Source organism: Chrysochloris asiatica, unplaced genomic scaffold, assembly GCF_000296735.1.
Source record: "Chrysochloris asiatica unplaced genomic scaffold, ChrAsi1.0 scaffold00024, whole genome shotgun sequence".
Lineage (NCBI taxonomy): Eukaryota > Metazoa > Chordata > Mammalia > Afrosoricida > Chrysochloridae > Chrysochloris > Chrysochloris asiatica.
Window position 1 is genome coordinate 20,936,374 of NW_006408542.1, and position 22,088 is coordinate 20,958,461.

The 22,088-nt window shown below is 39.8% G+C and overlaps 1 protein-coding gene across 1 annotated transcript in view; it reads left to right on the plus strand.

Annotated features, from left to right (window-relative positions):
• The window catches only part of MSH2 (mutS homolog 2), a 126,503-nt gene that overhangs the window by 58,119 nt on the left and 46,296 nt on the right, over nt 1-22,088 (plus strand). The window contains exon 7 of the mRNA XM_006839430.1: nt 7,814-8,013. Coding sequence (XP_006839493.1) covers nt 7,814-8,013 — 200 coding nt within the window. The remainder of the gene's footprint in view (nt 1-7,813; nt 8,014-22,088) is intronic.

A 22,088-nucleotide genomic window follows, 5' to 3' on the forward strand; every position in this document is an offset into this window, starting at 1 on the left:
GAGTGCTTTGAATATATAGTCATTATATGATTATGCTTTGAGGGTAGCAGATTTTTCCCTCATATAAAAACTCATCAGGTGAAAGTTTTGATGATGTAGGAATTATAACTGCTAATGGAGAAACCAGTAAAAAAAGAAAAGTTGAGATTTAGAGAGCAGTTTTGTGGGTTTTTTCCCTGTACCTGTGTAATTTGACTGTTAAGTCTATTGCTCATAACTAATGAATACTTTCTAATATCATTCTGGACCTTCATCCATCTGCCATGTCCATGACCTCCATAGAGCTCCTCCATAGTCATAGCTCATGTATCCATACGATCTGTAGGAATGTTTCCCTACCTTAGGCTGTTACAGTGTACTTTTTTGCTCTTTAGTAAAATTGAATGTTTTTCAAGCAGCAAGTTGACCATTGGTGACTATGAGTTACTATAGTGTCTCATAACCAGCATTTTGTCTGAAAGAGCCAAAATTTATTTTCTCAGTTTAGGAAATGAGAAATTCAAATTCAGTACATCAGATGTAGTGACGACTGTCTCAGTCTTCTCTGAGGGAGGATCCTTGTCTCAGCTTCTGTCGACTCCTTGCCATTTCCATGTAGCATCTCCTCTTCCCCTTTGTGCTTGCTTGCTTTTGTCTGTGATTAATCTGTGCGTTTTATAAGTTAAATCGTTGGGTCAGTGGTTCATGTAGAAATTGTTGGAAGTGCTGTATGATTGTAATAAGGATTAAGACACCTGTTACATTGAGAGGCCTCATGAACAGAGCAAAGAAAACTTTTTGTCAAATAGCATCTATTAATGTCAACACATGTACTGTTACAGAGTAGAACTTACTCTGTGGAATTACCTTTCTTTTTAAAAAACATATTTTAGTCCTTGAGGTGAAAGTTTACCTTGAAAATTCATTTTCTCAATCAATAGTCCATACATAAGTTGTTCTGTGACAGTGGTGCAATCCCCTCGATGTTTTAGCACTCTCCCCATTTCCTCCTTGGCTTCCCTGTTTCCATTCATCTGGTTTCTCTGTCCCACGTGTCTTCTCATTGTGGTTTTGGGCAAAGGTTGCTCTTTTGGTTTCATATAGACAACTGTTTGAGAAGCACAGTCTTATTTATTTTTTCAAAAGTTTTTCTTGTGAATTGAGTGATATTTTACATGGGAGAACATTGGTTTTGCACTACTTATTTCACTGCAATGATCATAGTCTCCTCTGTGCAGCATCATTGAACAGTATTTGCTTTTATTCCCTCTGGTGGTTTTTTGTTGGTGGTGGTGGTGGTGGAGGGGGATGTACACAAAAAACCTCAAGAATATATAATCATTTAAGCAACCAAAGGGCACATTCTACAAGCCTGCCTCCTGGCAGCCAACACACAGCCTTTCTTTTTCCATGAGTTTAGAGTCCTCATGCTCTGTCTCTCCATGTCATCATCTCTGCCTTCATCTCTGGTGTTACTGCTTCTCTGGATAGGGTTCCACATTCATTCCCCTTATGATCTTCTTCCTTGATGGTCCTAGGGTCCTCTGTTTCTGTACTGTAAGATTAACTACTCCCCCCCTTTTTGTTAATAAAACTTCTACCTTTACTGTTGTGACAATCGCTGTTAGTCATGGTAACAATTACTGTTGAATCGTAAGAATCCTATCCCCATCTCTTTTCACCACATCCGTGTAGACAAGATGAAAACTATTCAGTGGGGATTCTGCCTTCCCCCACACACTCTGAAACTAAATTCTCTCCTGAAAACTTGTAAGCCAGCCACTTTGTGCCTTTATAGCATCCCCATTTTAGGTAGCTAGTGTCTAAGTTGCCTGTTCCTATCAACCCTGTTTACGGAGGGGATAGGATTGAAAATGTGAAGACTCCTTCCCTCTCAGTTGGTATTTTGAGCTACTAGATCGATAAGTATAGGTCAAGTTCATCAAATGGTAGCAATTTACCCTTGTTTCCTTTATCCAAAAAAATTTTTTTGTCTTCCTCTATTCAAGTTCTGATCGTCAAGCCATGGTCAAATGGGTACTGTCTACAAGTTTGGGTGTTCTTGTGCATTCCCCCTCACTTCATATCAACTGGATGGAGAAGCACATTCTTCACATTGCTTGTCATTTAAGTCTGTCTGTTGTTTGACTGGAAGGTGGCTTTTAGAGTGTCTTCCTTGTCTCTTTCCTGCCAGTAAGTCTGGTCCTTTTTGGCTTTCAGTTTTGTTCTTTAAACCCATCCTAACTGAGACCTTCTATAGTGGTCTTGTCAGTGTAGTTGGTAGTGGTAGCTGGGTACCATTTAGTTCTTCTAGTCTCAGGTTAGAGGAAGCTGTGGTTCATGTAAATCCAACATTTTTGAGAAGTTAAATACATTAGAAAATATCAGTATATCACATATATTAAGAGTGAACTTTTTTAAAAAATTGAAACCTTCTTTACTTATATATTTGTATGCATGTAATACGGAGTCCTGGTGTGGTGCTGTGGAATAAAGCATTGGACTGAAAGGTTCATTTGAACCACAGAGTCGGTGGTTCAAACTTCCAAGTGGCTCTGTGGAAATCTTATACAGGGTCACTATGAGTCAGAACCGACTCAATTGCATTTAACAGCAGCAACAGACATATAATTTTTTTCCCCAGTGTTTTTATTGTGAATCGAGTAAAGACTTAAAAAGCAGATCATCAATTTTACAGTCAACAAATATACTTTCTTCATTACAATGATTGGAATCCCCTACATGTACAATCAGTTAACAGTATTTACCTCTATTCACTTTTAACTCTTTCATTCCTTCCTGTTTCTCCCACGACCTTCATCTTTCCTCTAATAACCTCCCTCTTGTTGTATGTTGCCTGCCCTGTCACCCATGTTAACACGTCTATCCTCTAACCAATGAATAATTTTCCCTCCCTGTCTCCCCCTTAACCGTCATTGTTGTTGTTGTTATGTGCCGTCAAGTCGGTTCCGACTCATAGCGACCCTGTACAGGGTTTCCGAGGCTGTAAATCTTTACGGGAGCAGAAAGCCTCCTCTTTCTCCTGCGGAACAGCTGATAGTTTCAAACTGCTGATAGTTTCAAACTGCTGACCTTGCAGTTCTCAGCCCAATTCATAACCACTACGCTACCAGAGCTCCATAGATTTTATAAAGAAACCTTTTTTACACTTTTTATAACATTGGTTTCGTACAATATTTATCCTTTTATGATTAACTAATTTCACTTGACTTAATGAGCTCTGGTAGCGTGTTGGTTACGTATTGGGCTGCTAACCTCAAGGTCGGCAGTTCGAAACTCCCAGCTGTTCCGCGGGAGAAAGATGAGGCTTTCTGCTCCCATAAAGATTTGCAGCCTCGGAAACCCTGTGCAGGGTCGCTATGAGGTAGAACCGACTCCATGTTACTTAACAACAATGTCCTCCAGGTTCAACTATGTTGTGAGGTGTTTCATCATCATTCTTCAATGTTGTGTAGTATTTGATATGTCTCTTCTACACAACATGTTGAAGGATCCTGTGTTCTAATCCATTCTGTTCTGTTGTCTCTTGAGTGGTACATTAATCCATTTACGCTTAGTGTAATTTATCAATATGTATGAATTAATTTTTCTGTGTTTTTTTGTGGTGCTGCTGGATTCTTTATTTCACATAGTTTTCTTGTTACAATACCTTCCGGTTCTTCCCTCTCCATTCCCTCCAACTCCATTTTGTCTGTTTCCCCGCCCTAAGCTACAAGGTGTGTAGTTTAAAGGACAACGTGGCTTTTGATAGGCCAGAGCTAAATCCCCCAGCAATGACCACTCCCTTCCTGTTGCATCTGTATAAATCCCCTCCCTTCCAGTTGATGCTCTCTTCTTCTTTCTCTCCTTCTATCCGCCTCCTACCTTCTCTCTCTGGCAGAGGTTACCTTCCTCACCCTGAATAAAGGTCTCTAGATGGACCGTCTGATGTGAGGTGTGGTAGATGAGCGGCGCCGAGTCCTTTCATTTCTATGCTGCGTTCGTTTTGTTTGTGGGGTTTTTAGTCATTTTTGTTTTTATTGTATTAATATTTAGTAGTCTTTCTTATTTTTCTCTTTTTTATTTTGATGGGCAAGTGTATTATTATTCTCTGAGGTTAATTTATTAATAATTTATTAATTTTTTCCCCTCCTTAACATAGTCTGTTTTACCTTGAAATCTACTTGAATTCCTTGCCATTTGGAACTTCTTTACACTAATCCCTCTTTTTTATTTGTAGTTCACTATTCATGGATATCTCTGATTCCCTATTTTTAGTCTTAATAGGTTTGTTTTACTTTAAATACTTCAATGTCTCGATTGGGAGTCCTGGTGTGGCCCTGCAGGTTAGTGTGCTGGACTTCAAGGTCATTTTGAACCACAAGGTCGGTGGTTCAAGCTCACCAGCCGCTCTGGAAACCTTATACAGGGTCCCTATGGGTTGGAACCAACGCTACAGCACTTAACAACAATGACAACAACAACAGCGTGTGGATTGAGTTCTAGGTCATGTTATGTGTGAAAATCTAAGGTTGTTGTCTGCTATTGTATGTTTGTATATGTCATTCCATTTCCTTCTTGACTGCTTAAGTTTTGTTGAGAAATCGGAGCTTAGTCATAGTGGTTCTGCTTTGTAGGAAACATCGTTTTTTCCAGAATTCCTCTCAGGATTCTTGCCTTGTGTTTGGATTTGGGAAGTTTGATTATAATATGTTTGGTGATTTTCTTTCGGGATCTATTCTGTTTGGGGTTCGTTCAGCTTCTTGTATGCTTCTCAGCTTTCATGATGTTTTCTTCCAACAACTCTTTGCTTATTTTCTCTGTGCTTGTCTCTTCCTGTATTAATCTACTGATTTCGAATTGCAGGTTTTTCAAAATCTGTATTTATTTTTTTTCTGTTTGTTCTTGTAGTGTTTTTCAGAAATCTTTTGGAATTTTTTCTGTGTTCTTGCTTTCCTTGATCTTTCTGTCAATACAGTGAAGGTACCCGAATATCAGTCTTTAGAATTCTTTCTCAGTTAGTTCCATTACCTTTTTTTTCTGTCTCTGCAGCTTGGTCATTTGTTTGAGCTATTCTCTTTTGTTTTTCCATGTTGGCTACAATTGTCTGTTGTCTGTGGGGCATGTTGTCGTATTTTTAACAGTGCAGTTGTTGAACCCAGGAGAGAAACCCTGCAATTCAAGGAGCTCATGCGATGTAAATGGATGAGATGTGACAGCAAGTTCCTGGCCTTAGATGGAGTTCTATTGGCTTCAGTGTTACTTATGTCTCTGATGCAGAGCTGGTTTCAGTGTCTCTTAGGCCCACAGGGAAGCTGGGGGCAGGGTAGCTGGTGAAATGCTGGTCTGGAGCCAAGCACTCTTGAATCCAGGCACCAAAGTGCTCTGAACTCCTCTGTAGAGAAGGTTCGTGTTAGAGGTGGTTGAGGGTGGGAGCTGGCACATCTCTGGTCACCAGAGAAGTGTTGGGGATATAGAAGAAATCACACCTTTCCCATCCCCCTAAAGAATCTGTTCTGCCAGACCTCCCTGTCACCAAATCTGCTAACAAGATGGTTGAGCAATGTTTGGCCAGTCAGTCAGCCTCCTTATTTTGCCTCTCTCCTCCCAGCAAGAACTCCATCAACCTCTGTAACGTTTTTTCTGAAATTCAGGGTACCAGAATTTTCATCTGTGCCTGCTTTATTTGGTCTCTCCTATTTTTGTTGTAGGGGATCCTGATGTGGCGCTGTAGGATAAGCACTGAATTATGAACCATAAGGTCGGTGGTTCAAGCCCATCAACTGCTCCTCCAAAACCCTGTACAGGGTGGCTATCTACATATTGGAATAGACTCGATGACACTTAACAATAACAGCAGCATCTATATTTTTTAAAGGGTCCGTGTAGTGTGTGTCCCTAGTCTACCATCTTGCCAGAAGTCCTTTAATAAGTATTGACGTTAGGACATTTCTTTCTACGTGTTATAATGGAAAAAACTGAAAAACTACTGATGTATAATGAATTAGAATATCTATTCCTTTTCAATTTGTAATTCGCTGCATAGTAAACCATGTGGTTGTCAGATTCAAAATGGCCAATACCAGTCCATTTCAGCTTACTAATCCCTAAGATATCGATGTTGATGCGTTCCATTTCATTTTTGACAACTTCCAATTTTCCCAGATTCATACTTCGTACATTCCATGTTCCGATTTTCATTGGATGTTTACAGCTGTTTCTCTTCATTTTGAGTTGTGGCCCATCAGCAAATGGAAGTTCTGTGCACTTTTCTCTCCCGGCCTTAACTCTATTCACGTCATCCTGGTCAACTCTACTTTGAGGAGGCATTTTTTTCCCCAAGTCACATTCTGAGTGCCTTCCCACCTTCCAGTCCTTTATCTGACAACGTTTCTCTGCTATTCATAGTTTTCCGTGACTAGCGATTCGGAAGTACTTCGTCACTCTTTCTTCCTAGTCTGTCTTTGTCTGGAAGCTCATGTGAAACCTGTTCACCATGGGTGACCCTGCTGGTTATTTAAAATACCAGTGGCAGAGCCCTCAGAATCACAGCAACTCAATCCGCCACAGTACGACAGACAGACGATTGGTGGCCGTTTGGTTTTATGTGGATACTGTCACTTTAAATTTCCATGCCAATCTTGATACAATCGTGATATAATCAAGATACAAACAAGATGTTCTCTCCTGATACTATCAATCCTGATACAATCAAGATATTCTCTCCCAAGATGGCTGCTCCAGGAGTAGCTGAATGTCTTGATCCAGAAAATAATGGATTTCTGGATTCTCCTGCAGATTCCCCAGCAGTAAACCCTCCGATCCTCCGATCCTCCAATCCTCCAAACATACCTTTATATTTGTTTCAGAGTTCCAACACCATCTCGTGAGCTCTCCTGGCCCTGTGTTCCATGTTGTTGTTGACCGATCTCCTCACTACACATCTACCTGATCCGCCATCATGAAGGGGCAAGGTCTGGTAGTGTGGTTAGACCTGCTGACTCATAGCAGCCCTGTACAGGGTTTCCGAGGCTGTAAATTTTTATGGGAGCAGAAAGCCTCATCTTTCTCCCATGGAACAGCTGGTAGTTTTGAACTGCTGACCTTGCGGTTCAGAGCTACCAGAGCTACATATTGTTTAGTTCTTGAACCAGGCTGATGTTTGTTAACTTTAGGAAACAATCAAATAATTTCTTTCTTTCTTTGCCTGTCATAATTTTAGAAAGCATTATGAAAAACTTTAAGACTGATAGACTAACGACTAGATTTGACAGCATTCTTAAGTTGCACTTATATTTCGTTGAACATCATTATTTATGGTAATGCGTCAACAGCATCCAGTTTTGTCAGTTGTTGTCAAGTCACCTCTTACTCATGGGATCCTGAACTGCATGTGGTTCAGAGTAGAACTCTGCTCTATGCAGTTTTCAATAGCAGAGGTTTTGGAAGCTTATCACTAGAACTTTTTGCCAAGGTACATATATAGATGGACTCAAACCTCCAATTTGTTAGGTAGTAGACAAACAATGTTAACCATTTGCACCACCGAGGGACTTCATCACTAACAATAATGTCCCAATAATGAAATTCTTGTATGTATATAAGAAATATCAATTGATTATAATTCAATAAACTAAATATTGAATTGTTTGTTATGAAATATTTGCTTTACAGTTTTGTGGATTTTTCCACACTCTTTTAAAAAAACAAAACCAAACTAAGGTTTCAGGCTATTACACAGATTTTTGAGTTCTGTCAGGGTTGATTTATATGCCTATTTGAAAATATTTTACACTAAAATCCTTAAGATTAATTTTATTATAATTTATTTCAGGTTAAATTTAGTGGAAGCTTTTGTAGAAGATGCAGAATTGAGGCAGAGTTTACAAGAAGATTTACTTCGTCGATTTCCAGATCTTAATCGACTTGCCAAGAAATTTCAAAGACAAGCGGCAAATTTACAAAACTGTTACCAGCTCTACCAGGGTATAAATCAACTCCCAAATGTTATACAGGCTATGGAAAAATATGAAGGTATCAAAAGAACTTTTGTTTGTTTACTTTTGCTCTTACAGTATACTGGGTAATTGTACTGTCCTTAAAAAGTTGATGCCAGTGACTCACTTGATGTGATATTTTAAACTTCTCTAATAACAGGTTTGTATTGACCTATAGCTATATGGCAGAAACCAAGAGTCATGAGACTTGAATGTTCACGCTGCTATACTAGTAAATATTGTTGGAGGACAGCATAGAATATTTGCTTTTCGGAAATGAATGTTACAGTTGCAAGAATATTGTGAATATTCTTATTTTACTAATGGTGGACAGCTAATCAAGGTTTGATTGTTAAATCAATGCTCAGAAAAAGATAGAATTTAGCAGCAGAATTAAAGTAAGGGTATGCATCACAGTCAAAAACTTCTCACAAAAAGAGTCCAAGGAGAGGCAGTGAGCAGACTCCTGTTCTCTGTAATGTCCACAGCCGGATGGTTTCTCAGATCAGGAAGCATTGATGTGTGCTTGGAACACCTCAGAACCGGTGAGCCCAAAATATAGTATTTGCTTTTTTTATTTGGGAGAAAAAAAAAAAAATTTTTTTTTTTCCCTTTGATTTTCATGTAGACATACATTATATATAACTATCCTCTGAAGTAGAGCTTTCTTGGGGCTCTGCTGAAACCAGGTGCAAAATTATCAATCATAGTAAACAGTGCTGACAAGCTGGCACTGACCACCCTGAATAGCCTGGACCTCAGAAATAACTCTTAAAAACCATGGTTCATGCCTTGACCCAAGGATCATTGCCAGTCAGGAACTTTAACAAAAGTTACCAATTGCCATCAAGTTGATTTTCAATTTCAGCAACCTCATGTGTATCCATAGGGCTTTCAGCCCCAGAGTTTTTTGGGTTTTTTTTTACTGATTTTTTAAAAAGTAGATCACCAGACCTTTCTTCTAGGCACTTATGTTTGGACTTGAACCTTCAACTTTTTGGTTAGCAGTTGTGTGCATTAACTATTTGCAATACCCAAGGTACTCCTTTAGTGAAACAGTGCAAGTGAATTCTGAGTCTGCTAGAATTAATCCTCACAGCTCACCTATGAAAGTTAAGAGACAGGGTCCTGGTGTTTTTTAGCAATTCAAGTTAAAGTGAAGTTACAGAATAATTTTAAGCAGAGTCACATTTAGTTGATCAATACAATTAATAATTATGGAATTAGACTTTTTAAAGAATTCAGTCATATCACATACATCAGGTATTTTGAACCTTTTTCATCTCTTCCCTTACATGGTATGCTGGTCATCTGAGCAGCATGTGGACATAATGATATTTAATTTACTGGAAAGTGTTACTATCCTGAGAACTTACTGGCCTTGAGTTAGTAACTCCCTTCTGTTCCCATTTCCCTGTTACTCCTGAGTTTCTACTTCTCATTAATTTCTCCTGGCTCTACCACCAAGTATTTTTAAATGCTCACATCTATGCTATATGTATTTTTAAGTTATCTTTTCCCCTGTGTCTTCCTATGTTGTTAGTTGTCCTTGTATGGAGCATGACTCCTGGAGACCCCATGTTCTCTTCTGGTACCATTATATCTCCTCTCTTTGTTTCTTCTGAAGGCTTTCACTTTGTCTTCTGTTCACTCAGCTGGTTTCAGGCCTGACCCATAGTACTTAACTGGCATTTGATAAGTGACCTGTGTTGTTATGTGCCGGTGAGTTGGTTCTAACTCATAGCGACCCTGTATAGGATTTCCAAGGAGTAGCTGGTGAGTTTGAACTGCTGAACCACTGACCTTGTGGTTTGCAGCCCAGTGCTTATCCAAGACCACCACAGCAGGACTCTGATAAGTGAATCCAGTAAATACTGTTGAGTCTTTATCTTACTGGACTTCACTGCAAAATTTGACAATCTTGGTCTTCCTAAAACTCAGGAGTCTTGTAAACCTTTGTTTGCTCCTGGTGTTCTTCTTCTTTTATAGATTTTTCCTCTCTTTGCATCCCTTTAATGCCCTGTGTCCCAAGTTTTATTTCTGCACTGTTTTCATACACAATTCTAGACACTTTTAAGCTGGAATACTGGAACTAGGTCATCTAAGCCTTCTTGAAATTTTATGCAAAGTTCTGTATATATGTACACATACTCCTAATGAACTATCTTTTTATGTTACACTTCTCATGTACAAGAGTAGTAAAAAAAATCTTTCTGGTTATTTTGTGCATTAACTGTAAGTCTGGCAGTAATGTGGTCACCTATGTGGCTCTGATGGTTCTGTTTGTGTCAGCATTGATGTTTCTCAGTGGTTTGACAGTTATGTAAAGATAAGGAAATGATGTAATTTGGCAGTTATGCAATGATTAAATTTGGCAGGTGAAATCATCTTCCATTTAATAATCTGGTGTGGTCATCCATTTTAGCCTAACTCCGACTTTTGCATAATGATCTGGCGTTTGGGCCATGTTGCTAAGTGAGGAGAGGATGTATTGTTTTTTTCTGGGGAATGGATCTGTAACTTTCGATTTATTAAATATTCAGAAGCTAATGTAGCCCCTTTGCCCCAAGAAGGGGAAATGGTAAAATAATTTTATACATTCCTTGGGTAATGTTTCTGCTGCCTGCAGTAAGTTTACCAGTACCACTTGTCATATTGTTGACACTGACTCACGGCATCCTCATGTATGTCTGAGTAGAACGGTGCTTCATGAGGTTTTCAGAAGCTGGTTTTTCTGAAATATGTCATCAGTCTTTTCTTTTGAAGTGCCTCTGGCTGGAATTGAATTACCAGCCTATTGGTTAGCAGCTGTATGTATGGTTTATTTCTACCAACTAGAGGTAAATGATGTTGTTAAGTGCCGTCGAGTCTGTTCCGACCCATAGCAATCCTCTAGAGGGTTTCCAAGGAGTGACTGGTGAGCTTGAACCACCAACCTTGCCGTTCAAACCAACTTTGCAGTCTAGTGCATTAACCCATAGCGCCACACCAGGACTCCTTAGGTGCCTTCAAGTCAATTTTCAGCTCATAATTACCCTAGAAGATACATTAAAACTGACCTACATGACTTTCTCCATGCTGTAATCTTTTCTGAGGAACCTTAGTAACACAGCAGTTAAGCACTTGGTTAATAACTGAAATGTTTAAACCTACTAGCAATTCTGAAGGAGAAAAGACAAGACATTCTGCTTCTGTAAAGATTGTTGTTGTGTACCATTGAGTAGATCCCAACTCCTATTGTCTCTGTAGCAGAGTTAAAAACTGCCCTATGGGATTTCCAAGTTCTGGTGTGGCACTTTAGGAAAACACTAGATTGCTATTAGCAAGGTCACTAGCAGCTTCTCAGAAATCCTATAATAGGTTGCCAAGAGTCAGAATCAATGGGTTCAACTTGCCAACATTTTGGATAGCAGTCAAGTTAGGAATTGGAGTTGAAGAGTTACTTAGCTGTCTACCTCAACCTCCCTGCATATACATGGCCTGATATGTATGCTTGATGAGAGTTCTCTAAATTAGTAATTGCCTATGTTTTTGGTGTTGTACTTAAGTTACATAGACCTGCAAGAGGTCATAATATTGTCCAAATCAAATGCTTCACATTTAGGTTTGACAACTGAAGCCCAGTTAAGGAAATTGAATTCACTCAGGCTAGGAAGTGGAGACAGGGTGCCTTTCCCCAGTGTGGTGTGGAGCTTTGTTCTTTTTTTTACTTTTATATGGGACATTTGAGACACTTGGTGGACCCTGGTCATTGGGAACTAAGTAGTTGAAACAACAGAACATTCTGCATATATCAATGTAGTTCTTTAGTCTGAAGAAAACCAGACTGATTTATGAAAAAAATAAACCAAATGGACTGTCTTTAAAAGCAAAATCATGACTTAAAAAGTTTAAAAATATATAAATATGTTGCTAGGAGTTGCATATGTTCTATCTTGTGATGTTTGTGAATTTCATTTATTCTAACTTGAATGTTATCCTGTTATTCGTGGAAAATAAAGTGCATTCTGAGACAGCAGGGGGCAGCAACAGTGTAAAAAAAAGTAGATTAGTATTGAATGATACAAACTGTCATCTAAATCATTATTTCTTTTGTAAGAAATAGCTATTTGGAAAGATAGACTTGGCCTTCCTTGTTTCTCATGAATATCAGACAAATGGAACAAAACTTAACATAACAGTGCCTTATATGTATTTAAAACAGTTCCTTTAGGCACCCAAAATATTTTAATAATAGATTTTATTATAGCTATTATGCTGAGCAACACTATCACCTGGTTAATGCACTTTTTAAATGTCTTACATTTGCTGTTTCCCGTTGCCTGGTGGTATAATGGTTAAGCACTGAGCTAACCAAAAGATTTGGTGGTTCAAACCCACCAATGACTCTGTGTGAGAAAGACTTGACACTCTGCTTCTGAAAATATTATATCCGAGGAATCCCTCCAGTTCAGTTCTTTCTACTCTAGCATGAAGATTGCTATGAATCAGAATCGACTTAATGGCACACAACAGCATCATTCTCTGTGTCCTCATTGAAGCCACAGTAATCTTGCTTAGACATCTGATCATGTCAGTTCTTCCCCTTTAGTTCAAAATGCAGTAGTTGCTTCCATCACCTTTAGGGAGAAGCTCCCTCCATTCCCTAGCCTGGCTGCCCTCTGCTTCCCCTGTGCTCCCGTAACCTACTTGATTTGCCTCAGTTGTACATTCCTGCTAGCTTCCAGACATGCCTTGCTCTTTCTTATTTCTTTGTGCATGTTTTTTCCTGTCTTAAATCTTTAACTACTTTGTCTACACTCTTTCCAAGATTGAGTTAAAATATTACCCTGTCTTTGAAGCTTTCTCTGGCCTTTTCTGCAGCGTTAGACATTTCTTTCTGTCATTCCTACAGCATCTTATACTTATTTTTGTTGTATTTTAACTTTAAATAACATAGTATATTATTCTAATAAATAATCACATTTGTTGGTTGCTTAATTTCCTTTCTAAAGGGAAGTTAATATAAATGCAGTTTGTTTGGCACTTTGGAAAGGTAGCTAATAAAGAATATGCTCAACTTTAGTGTATGAGGGTTGCTATTTAAAATTAGGTTAAATTTTTATTTTGGAAATATTAGAACACATTTTATCTTTATTTCTAAAGCAAAATATAAGTTATTTTCAGAAGTTTGACATGAGTGATAGATATTATGTCATCCTGAGATAATATTGCTTGTTGTGGTTGTTCAGTGCCATTGAGTCAGATCAGACTCAGAGGACTAGAGTGCCACCCCAGGACTCCAATGTCATTTTGGTCTTTAGACAAAATTCCTGCTATAATGCATGTTTTTGAAAGTATGAATTTGTCCCAACATGGCTGGCATATTAGGGAACAATGATGTTAATTATATATTTGCTTATGCGCAGTTTTGTCCTCAAGAAACACTTCATAATACTGAAAACTGTACCCAAATTAATTGAGCAGTGTAAGAACACACAAAATGTATATACTGTACACTCCGTAAACAACCTTAGCTAACAGTGTTTGGGCTGGTGAGCCATACTCATTCTCAGCTGCTGTTAATACTTTGCAGCCCATTTCAGACAACCCTCCTGCCATTTGTGTGTTAATGAGCAGGACTGCAGACTACAAGGTCAGCAGTCCTTGGAAACCCTATATAGGCTCGCTGTGGGTCAGAACCGACTCAAAGGCACTTAACCAACAACAAATCTTCTCCAGTTCTCAACGATCTTATCGACCATTCATGTCTACTGCAATAGGAAAAATTCTACTGTCTGACTATTTTGCACTTTAACAATGTACGTCGTCTGTCAGCAATGAATGCTGAGATGTGAGGCAGGAGTAATACTAGGTGTGGTGGTTATGGTTGTTTGTCACCTTAGCTGGGCCATGATTCTCAGTGGTTTGGCACTAGGGTAATGATGTCATTTGGCAACTGTAATGATGTGGTCACCCTCAATTTTCTTGTTAACACTCATTTTTGCATAAGGACCTGGTCTTTGGAACCCCTAACCATGTTGATTAGTAAGGAATGGGTATATAGTACTGTCAGTTTGTATTGTTGAACCTTTTTTATTTTAAATATTAAACTTTATTTATTATAGTTTATATTTAGCTAACATATATTTGTTACTTTAAAGTTCCAGGAAATTACAGAAACTTTTAAAGGTTTGTACACCTCTCTGGTGCTTTGATTTTGTTTCTCATTTTCTGTTAGCACAATTCCTGAAACTGCTCTGCTAGTGTAGTGGTTTTGAATCGGGCTGCAAATCTTAAGGTCAGCAGTTCAAAACTACCAGCTGTTCTGCAGGAAAAAGATGAGGCTTTCTGCTCCTGTAAAGATTTACAGCCTCAGAATCCCTGTACAGGATCACTATGGGTCGGAACCAACTCTTAACAACAACGTTACTGAACTGGGCTATGTATTTTCTCTTTAATAGTGAAACCTGTGAGAGCTGGGACACAACAGACCTACCTTGCCTTTCCCAGTCTCACAAGTTTCCCACCTCTGACAGGATGCGTTCTTACCACTTATCTATCACTTTTACTGGAAAATATTTGAGATTTCCCTCTCTGTCAGTTTTCCACCTTAAGCAAGTTTTTACTCTCACAGTTTTTCTTTATTTATAAAAGCAATAATGCAGAAATGTCAATGCACATCTCAACTCTAGAAGAATAGCTACTTAATAGTTTGTTATCCTTTTAGACCCCCCTCTAAGCCTGCATTTTAAAGGCAAATAGTATGTGTTAACAAATTACTTTTCCAGGAAGGTTGTGATAATTTAACAATTCCAGTCACAAGATTTACATGAAAAATTCATTGCACTTTCACCAACAATGGCACTTTGTGTTTTATTATGGTGATTAGTTAATGCATTTGTTGGAAATATTTATTATCTGTGTACAGGGTGACTTCAGTGGAAGGACAGATTAGAGCTATGTGTCACTTAACCTCTTTTCAGTTAATACCTGATTGTATATACTTCCTATTCCATAAGATGCTTCTATTTATTTATTTATTTTTGAGGGAAAAGAACTGTCCTTTAATTTATCATTTCCCCTTAATGGTTTTAAAGTCCCCAGCCCCAGAGTCCTGGTGCACTGGTGAGGCAGAGGACATGGCTCTGGGGCTTTGTATGGCCAGCAGACAGGTGGAGGTGGCAGAGGGTGGGTCCTGGGCTGCTCCTGCTATTCAGTGGGTGGAACAGCAGGTAGGTTGAGACAAACTCTACTACTTCCTTGCTTGCTTCCTCTCATTCCACTCCACTGCCCATTCCTCCAGCTTTTAGTAGCAGCAGCGATAGTAGCAGTGAGGACAACCAGAAATGGGTGCCGGAAGGTTTTAATATGGTGTTCACATAATGTCCAAATCACTTAATGACGTCCTGTTTCACAGAACATATCTTGGGAATTAAGCAAAGCATATGAGATAAATCTAACAATTGGTCCAAGGATGTCATTGTGATGCAGGAACTTTTGTCCTTGACGATGAAGATGGAAGGTAATGAAGGTGATGATCCAAATAGTTTGGAAAGAGGAGAGAAAACATTTAAAATTATGACCTTCAAAGATGAAATGAGAAAATAACGATAAGTGATGGGTAAAGGAGGAAGGAAAAATAATCATGACAAACAAGTGAGAAAAGATACTCCTAAGTAATCCTGGTGTGGCGCTGTGGGCCAATGCCCTAGACTGCAAGGTTGGTTTAAACCACAAACTCACCAGCTCTCCTCAGAAACCGTATACAGGGTCCCTATAGGTTGGAACCCAGGAAGCTACTGGACTGCACTTAACAACAACCACAAATAATCACTGGAATCAGAAGAGAAAGGCTGCATAGGGGAACAAGGGGCTATTTTGTCAGAGTGACAATAGCAATCAATGAAAAGGGTGGTGTCTGACAAAGTATTACTTGCAAATGGGAGCAGTGCCTCTACTTAACAAGTGACAAGTGCCTATGACAAAAGGGATTACATTATCACAGAATCTGAAAAGAGAAAATCATAAAGGAAGAGCACAGGGAAGATACACACAGTGTCTGATGACAGTTCCTGTTGTTAAGTGCCTGTGAGTCGGCTCATAGTGGCCCTGTATAGAGTTTCCAAAGAGTGGTTGGTGAGTTTGAACCCCCGACCTTGCAGTTCAAGCTAACCTTGCAATCCAGTGCATTATCATATGGGAAGAATTATATTGATATTTTCCCCTGATTTATCCACACTTTCATTTCTTTGCTAAGGATGCAGCTTCATATTAATATGAGTTATTTTCTACCTACATAGATTTTTTAAATTCTTATAAAAATTTCATGGAGGCGTTGTCAGATCTCCTCTGGCTGCACAAGGAGGTAAATAGAATTACCAGCCCAAGACTGATTTCTAGTAGGTGGTGGTCAGACATGTCTCCACCGCCAGCCTTCTTGTTTTCTTATTCTGGCACCAACCATCTCTTCACAGCACTCTTATTTACTTCTCTGCTGGGTTTGATAATCCGCTGCAGTGTTTACCCAGAACTCATAGACCATACTCAGGATTATAGAGTTGTATTAAGGAATGTAACAGTACACTTCAGATCAGAAAGAATTCAGGATACAGTAGGTCCTGGTCAGGAGATACAGCAGTTCTCTGGTTTAGAGTGATTCGTTTCAGCCATACCTCAGGCATGTTTGTTTGTGGTCCTCAGCACTCAGCCAACGGCCCCCCTGGCCTCTGCCATTGTAGGCTTTACTTTCTCGGTGGTCTAGGAAGTTATCTGCTCTGGCTCTGCTGCCTCTGCTACTCTTGTGTAGGGATATAGAATTCAAAGGATGGCGCTGTTCTAGTGACTTTTCTTTCTTGATGGCCATAAGATTCCCTGTTACTGCTTCTGAGGTGACTCATTTTATATCTAGCGGGATGGTAAAACTGGCCAATCCTTATGTTAAGAGTTTCATATATTCGATTTACACGGTCCCACATTCATTGTTTGGGAGTTACAAACACTGTGGCTAGAAGAGACATAGTAAATAAGTCCATGTACCTCACTCCTTTTCTACAAATATTTAAAAGATCAGATAAACTTTAATTATACTTAATAAAGGTATAGATTAGAATTATTCATACACGGAATTTACCTGAAACTTGGGCAAGAGAATGAGGCCATAGAATAAACTGTTTAAATCGTGGTTAATTCAAGCTCACATCCTTTTGTTACCATTTGCCAAAATTTTTCATAGAATGAGAAATGTTAATACTATCTTTGTTTATTAGGATGTTTTTCCTAACCTGTAGAGACTATCTGGAATGTCTGCTGATTTAGCTTGTGACTGGTATTAGGTTTTGGGTTTTAGTGACAGGAGGACATATGTAAGGAGGGGCCTCCAATCTGTTTTTCAGAACTGCCCTATAGTTAGTTAATTGTGATTCTAGTGTTTCTTGCTCAATTAATTTGATTAGGAAGTCTTGTTGTCTTTTGCCAGCTGTTTCCAGTTACTTCCAGTTTTTTAAAACTAGTGTTACGGTTTGAGAGAAAAAACATTTACCAATAATTACCAGTAACTTGAATTACAGACAATTTACCTAGCAACCTCAACTTTGCCACAGATGGGTCTAGGAAAGGCTTCTTTGAAGAGGCAGGGATCCTATGTCCTAGTTGGCTGCTGACAGTGGTGGAAAGAACCAGGGATTGCAAGCAATGAAGCCTGAAAGAGCCCAGCAGGTAACAGATAAGTAACATGTGGAGGAGTGAACTCATGAATGGGAGAAATAATACTCAGACCAATGCCACTCAGCCTATCTGACTATTGCCACATGAGAATTCTACCCACCCTATATAATATAGGGTTTCCCAGGCCTGCCTGGTGGGTTTGACCTTGAGGTTAGCATTCCAGTATATATCCTGCAATACTATACCAGGACTATAGTGATGTTCTCACACAGTTTCTATTTTATTTAATTAAAAACAAAACACTACTTGTTTTTTAATTGAGATTTTGAGATCTACTACATTAATTTTTGATGACTTAGTGGACAAAGGCCCACAGTTTGAAAAACACTGTTATGTGGGTCAATTTAAGTGAACTTGTTAAGTTTTAACAATTTAAGGTCTTTTTCTTACCATTTACTTTCATCTCCAGGCCTTTCTTTGTATATGTATGTGCTGTTCCTTTGAACTTTGACCCCTGTCCCTCCCTATCTTGCCTAGTTTCTATTCTTCTCATCTTTGGGTTTCACCTTAAAAGTAATTTCTATGAGGAAGCCTTTCTTGTCTGTAAATTTGAGCAATTCCTGATCCCGGTCATGTGTTGTTATTTTTTTTAAATGTTTTTTTGTGAATTATGTGTTGGTTTACATGGGAGAACATTACCTTTACATTCATCTATCGTACATCGTTTCATTGCCATGATTATAATCCCCTCCATGCATCATCAACCAACCAAAGGGTATACCCTACAAGCCTGCCCCCCGGTCATCAGCACACAGCCCCTCTCCTTCTCCGGGTCTGCAGTCCCCAGCAGCTCCATCTCTCCACGTTATCATCTCTGCCTCCATCCCTGGCATCACTGCTTCTCTGGGTAGGGTCCCGCACTACGCTCTTCATCCTTGATGGTCCCAGCGATCTTTGCTCCTGGGCTGCAAAGTCAACTACTTCCTTCCTTTTGTTACAAAACATCTATCTTTACATTTGCAACCCTCATAGTTAGTCCTGATAACAGTTATTCACTATTGTACCAAAAGAGACCTATCCCCATCTCTTTTCATCAGCCCCAACCAGACAGATTGGATACTACTCAGTGGAGAGTCTACCTTCCTCTACACCCTCTGGATCTAGGCTCCCTCTTGAAAGCTTGTAAGCCAGTCACTTCTTGCCTTTGTAGCCCTCCCATTTTGGTAGCCAATGTCCAAGTTGCCCATTCTTGTCTACTCTGTGTATGGAGGGGGTGGGAATGATCCTCTCTGTAAAGGTTTGTTCTCTCTTTTGAGCTACTACATCCATAGGTGTAGGTCATTCATTAGATTACTCTTTTTTTTCTCCTCTTCTTTCTTCTTCTAGTTGAACTCTGATCATCCACTGAAGCCAGGTCAAGTGGGTATTATCTGCAAGTGTGAGTGTTCTTATGCATATGCCCTCTGTTCTTATCAGCTGGATGCTTCACTCTCCACTCTAGTCCTCTGTGGCTATGTCACTGACTCTGGGCCCAAGAGTCCCCAGGTATTGCCACTTGGGATAACAGGAGTCTATTGAATGTTGTAGGACTTAGCTTGCATATTCATTGCTGTTTTTCCCTCACTTCCCCTTAATCGGTGGCAAACGTGGTCACCATTCAGAGTGCATGTCTGCTTATGTATTCCCACTGAGTCTTAGTCTTGGAAGCGGGTTTGCACTGAGGGGACCCGACCACTTGCCTTGATGTCTCCTGGGCAAGCAGCTTGCTTGTTCTTGTAGTAAACAGTCAGACTTTCGTTATTGTTTTGTATTTTTCCTGTCAGTCTTTCTTTCAAGAAGTACCTTCTGTTCTTCTAGCTGTTCCAGGCTGGTCTGCTTGTCCTTTCAAGTGGAAGTTTCCCACCTCAAAGATGCAGGGTGAGGCTCAACTATGGTCTTATGTAATGCAGAGACTCCACAGGGCACCTCCCTCACTGGACAAGTTGTAGCCCCATTTTAGGTATTCCAATCAATTATAGGCAGAAGATGGACTTACAAGCTTTCTATGGTGATATTTCTGGCTATTCCTTTCTCTCCCCCTCAGGTGTCTATTTTATAATGGTATGCCAAGGAAACCAACATTCAAAAGACAGCCAAGCATCTTAACATTATTTACCCCCTTTTGCCCATTCCATCCATGTCCCAATCCTTGTATCCCAGATAACCTGTTGTCCAAGGTTGTGCATACATCATTTATCTCTGTCTTGCTTGTTGTTGTTGTTAAGTGCCGTCGAGTCGGTTCCGACCCATAGCGACCCTGTACAGGGTTTCCGAGGGTGTAAATCTTTACGGGAGTAGAAAGCCTCATCTTTCTCCCACAGAGTGGCTGGTAGTTTCGAACCGCTGACCTTAAGGTTCGCAGCCCGATTCGTAACCACTGCGCTACCAGAGCTGCTTCTCTCTTGCTTAGCCTATGCTAAGCAAACCTGCCTAATTGTTTTCCCATCCACCTTGTTCTTCCCTTTCCCTCCTCCTTTTTGTATATTGCCCCCTCCCTATTTCCTACCCTGTGCTCCACTTTCCCCTCCCTCTTCTATTCCTCTCATGTTTGGGTTTCACCTTTAAGTCATTTCTGTGAGGAAGCCTTTCTTGTCTCTAAATTTGAGTAATTCCTGAACCTGGTCATGTGTTTTCACATAATATTTACCACTTCTTTTTACTTGCTCATTTAATAGCTATGTGTACTACACCAACCTCTATCGCAAGAATGTAGCAACATGAGGATGAGGAATGAGTGTACCAGCCCTGTTTCTGTCATGTAGTAGGCACTTGGTACTTCTTTTTGGGAGGATGAGAATGTGGGAGGGAGAATATGAATGAACATGCTAGAGTGATAGCTGAAAATACTGGACACTGCTGTATTTAGTAAATGATGAATGGTTTTCAAAGGAGTTCTAGATGCTTTGTCTTGCCATTGTTTTAAGATATCCTGAAAGCTTGCAGCGGTTCTTCTTTTACTTAAGCCTATAAGTCGGGCTGCTAACCTCAAGGTCAACAATTTGAAACTGCCAGCGGCTCCATGGGAGAAAGATGAAGTTTTCTGCTTCTGTAAAGATTTACAGCCTTGGTAATGCTATACAGGGTCGCCCTGAGTTGGAACCGACTCCATGACACATAACCACCACCACCATGCTGATAAGGGTATTTCAACCAGTTAATTAGTTACTGTTGAGTTGACTTTTCTCTTTCCCTAGATTCATTTATTTCTTTCTGTATACAGTCTATATTTCTGTTATGAATAAGTGTTTGCAGCTGTTTCTTCCCGTTTTGAATCATACAATATCAGCAAATGTAGGTCTTGAACACTTTTTCGACATCCTTGTCATTAAGGTTGACTCTGCTTTGAGGAGGCAGCTCTGCTCCAGGTGTATTGTCTTCCAACCTGAAAAGGTGCCTTAATGGTGCAGTAGACTAATAAGCCTTGCTCTACTAACTTCAGGGTTGGCAGTTCAAACCCACTACCCACTCCGTGGGAAAAAGATTAGGCTTTCCTTTTTAGATATTTGGTCTTGAAAACCTTGAGAAGCAGTTCTACTCTGTCTTTTCGGGTCCCTATGACTTGCAGTTGGCTTGATGGCAGTGGGTTTGGTTTGGAATTTGATCTAATCCGAGAGGCCCATCTTGTGACAGTATCAGGCAGTGTACTGCTACTGTTTTTGTAGCAGTTTCATTGGTCATCTTAAGAAGTAGCTCGCCAAGTCCTTCTTCCTAATCTTTTAGTCTGCAGCTCCACTGAAACCTGTCCATCATGGGTAGCCCTACTTGTGTTTGAAATACTGGCAGCATAGCTTCTAACATCACAGCAACATGCAAGCCACCACAATATGACAAATGTAACATATAAACCAAAGCCAAACCTTCTGCCATTGAGTTGATTCCGACTCATAGCGACCCTGTGTAGGATTTCTCAGAATAAATCTTTATGGGAGCAGACAGCCTCATCTTTTTCCCTCTGAGCAGCTGGTGGGTTTAAACCGCTGACCTGTAGTCAGCAGTCCAGTACTTATCCTACAGCGCCACCAATGCCCCTTAAGTGATAGATAGTGGTGGAATAAAGAAAGTAGCCCTCATAAATCTCCATGGCATTTGCACCCAGTATTACAAGTGACTCTTTTTTTATTTTTTAACCCCCTTTCCTACTTTGATTTATCGCATATGTGTGTGTTATATCTAAACAATACTGAGATGCAAGTCTGATCTTAACTGCAAAAGGAAAAGACAGGTTTGTGCCATCAACAAAATTGCTGGTCTTGGGTGGTTTTAGCTTCCTGCAGAATTTACAAGAGCCTTTTGTAGGGATAGCAGTGGGCAGGGTCACAAGAGATCCTGGGAAAGGCAAAGCTAACTACAGTGAGGGCATCTGGCAGGACTGTAGTGCCAGCCAGAACTTGGATATCTGACTGGAGTATGGTCAGGGACAGTGGGCAG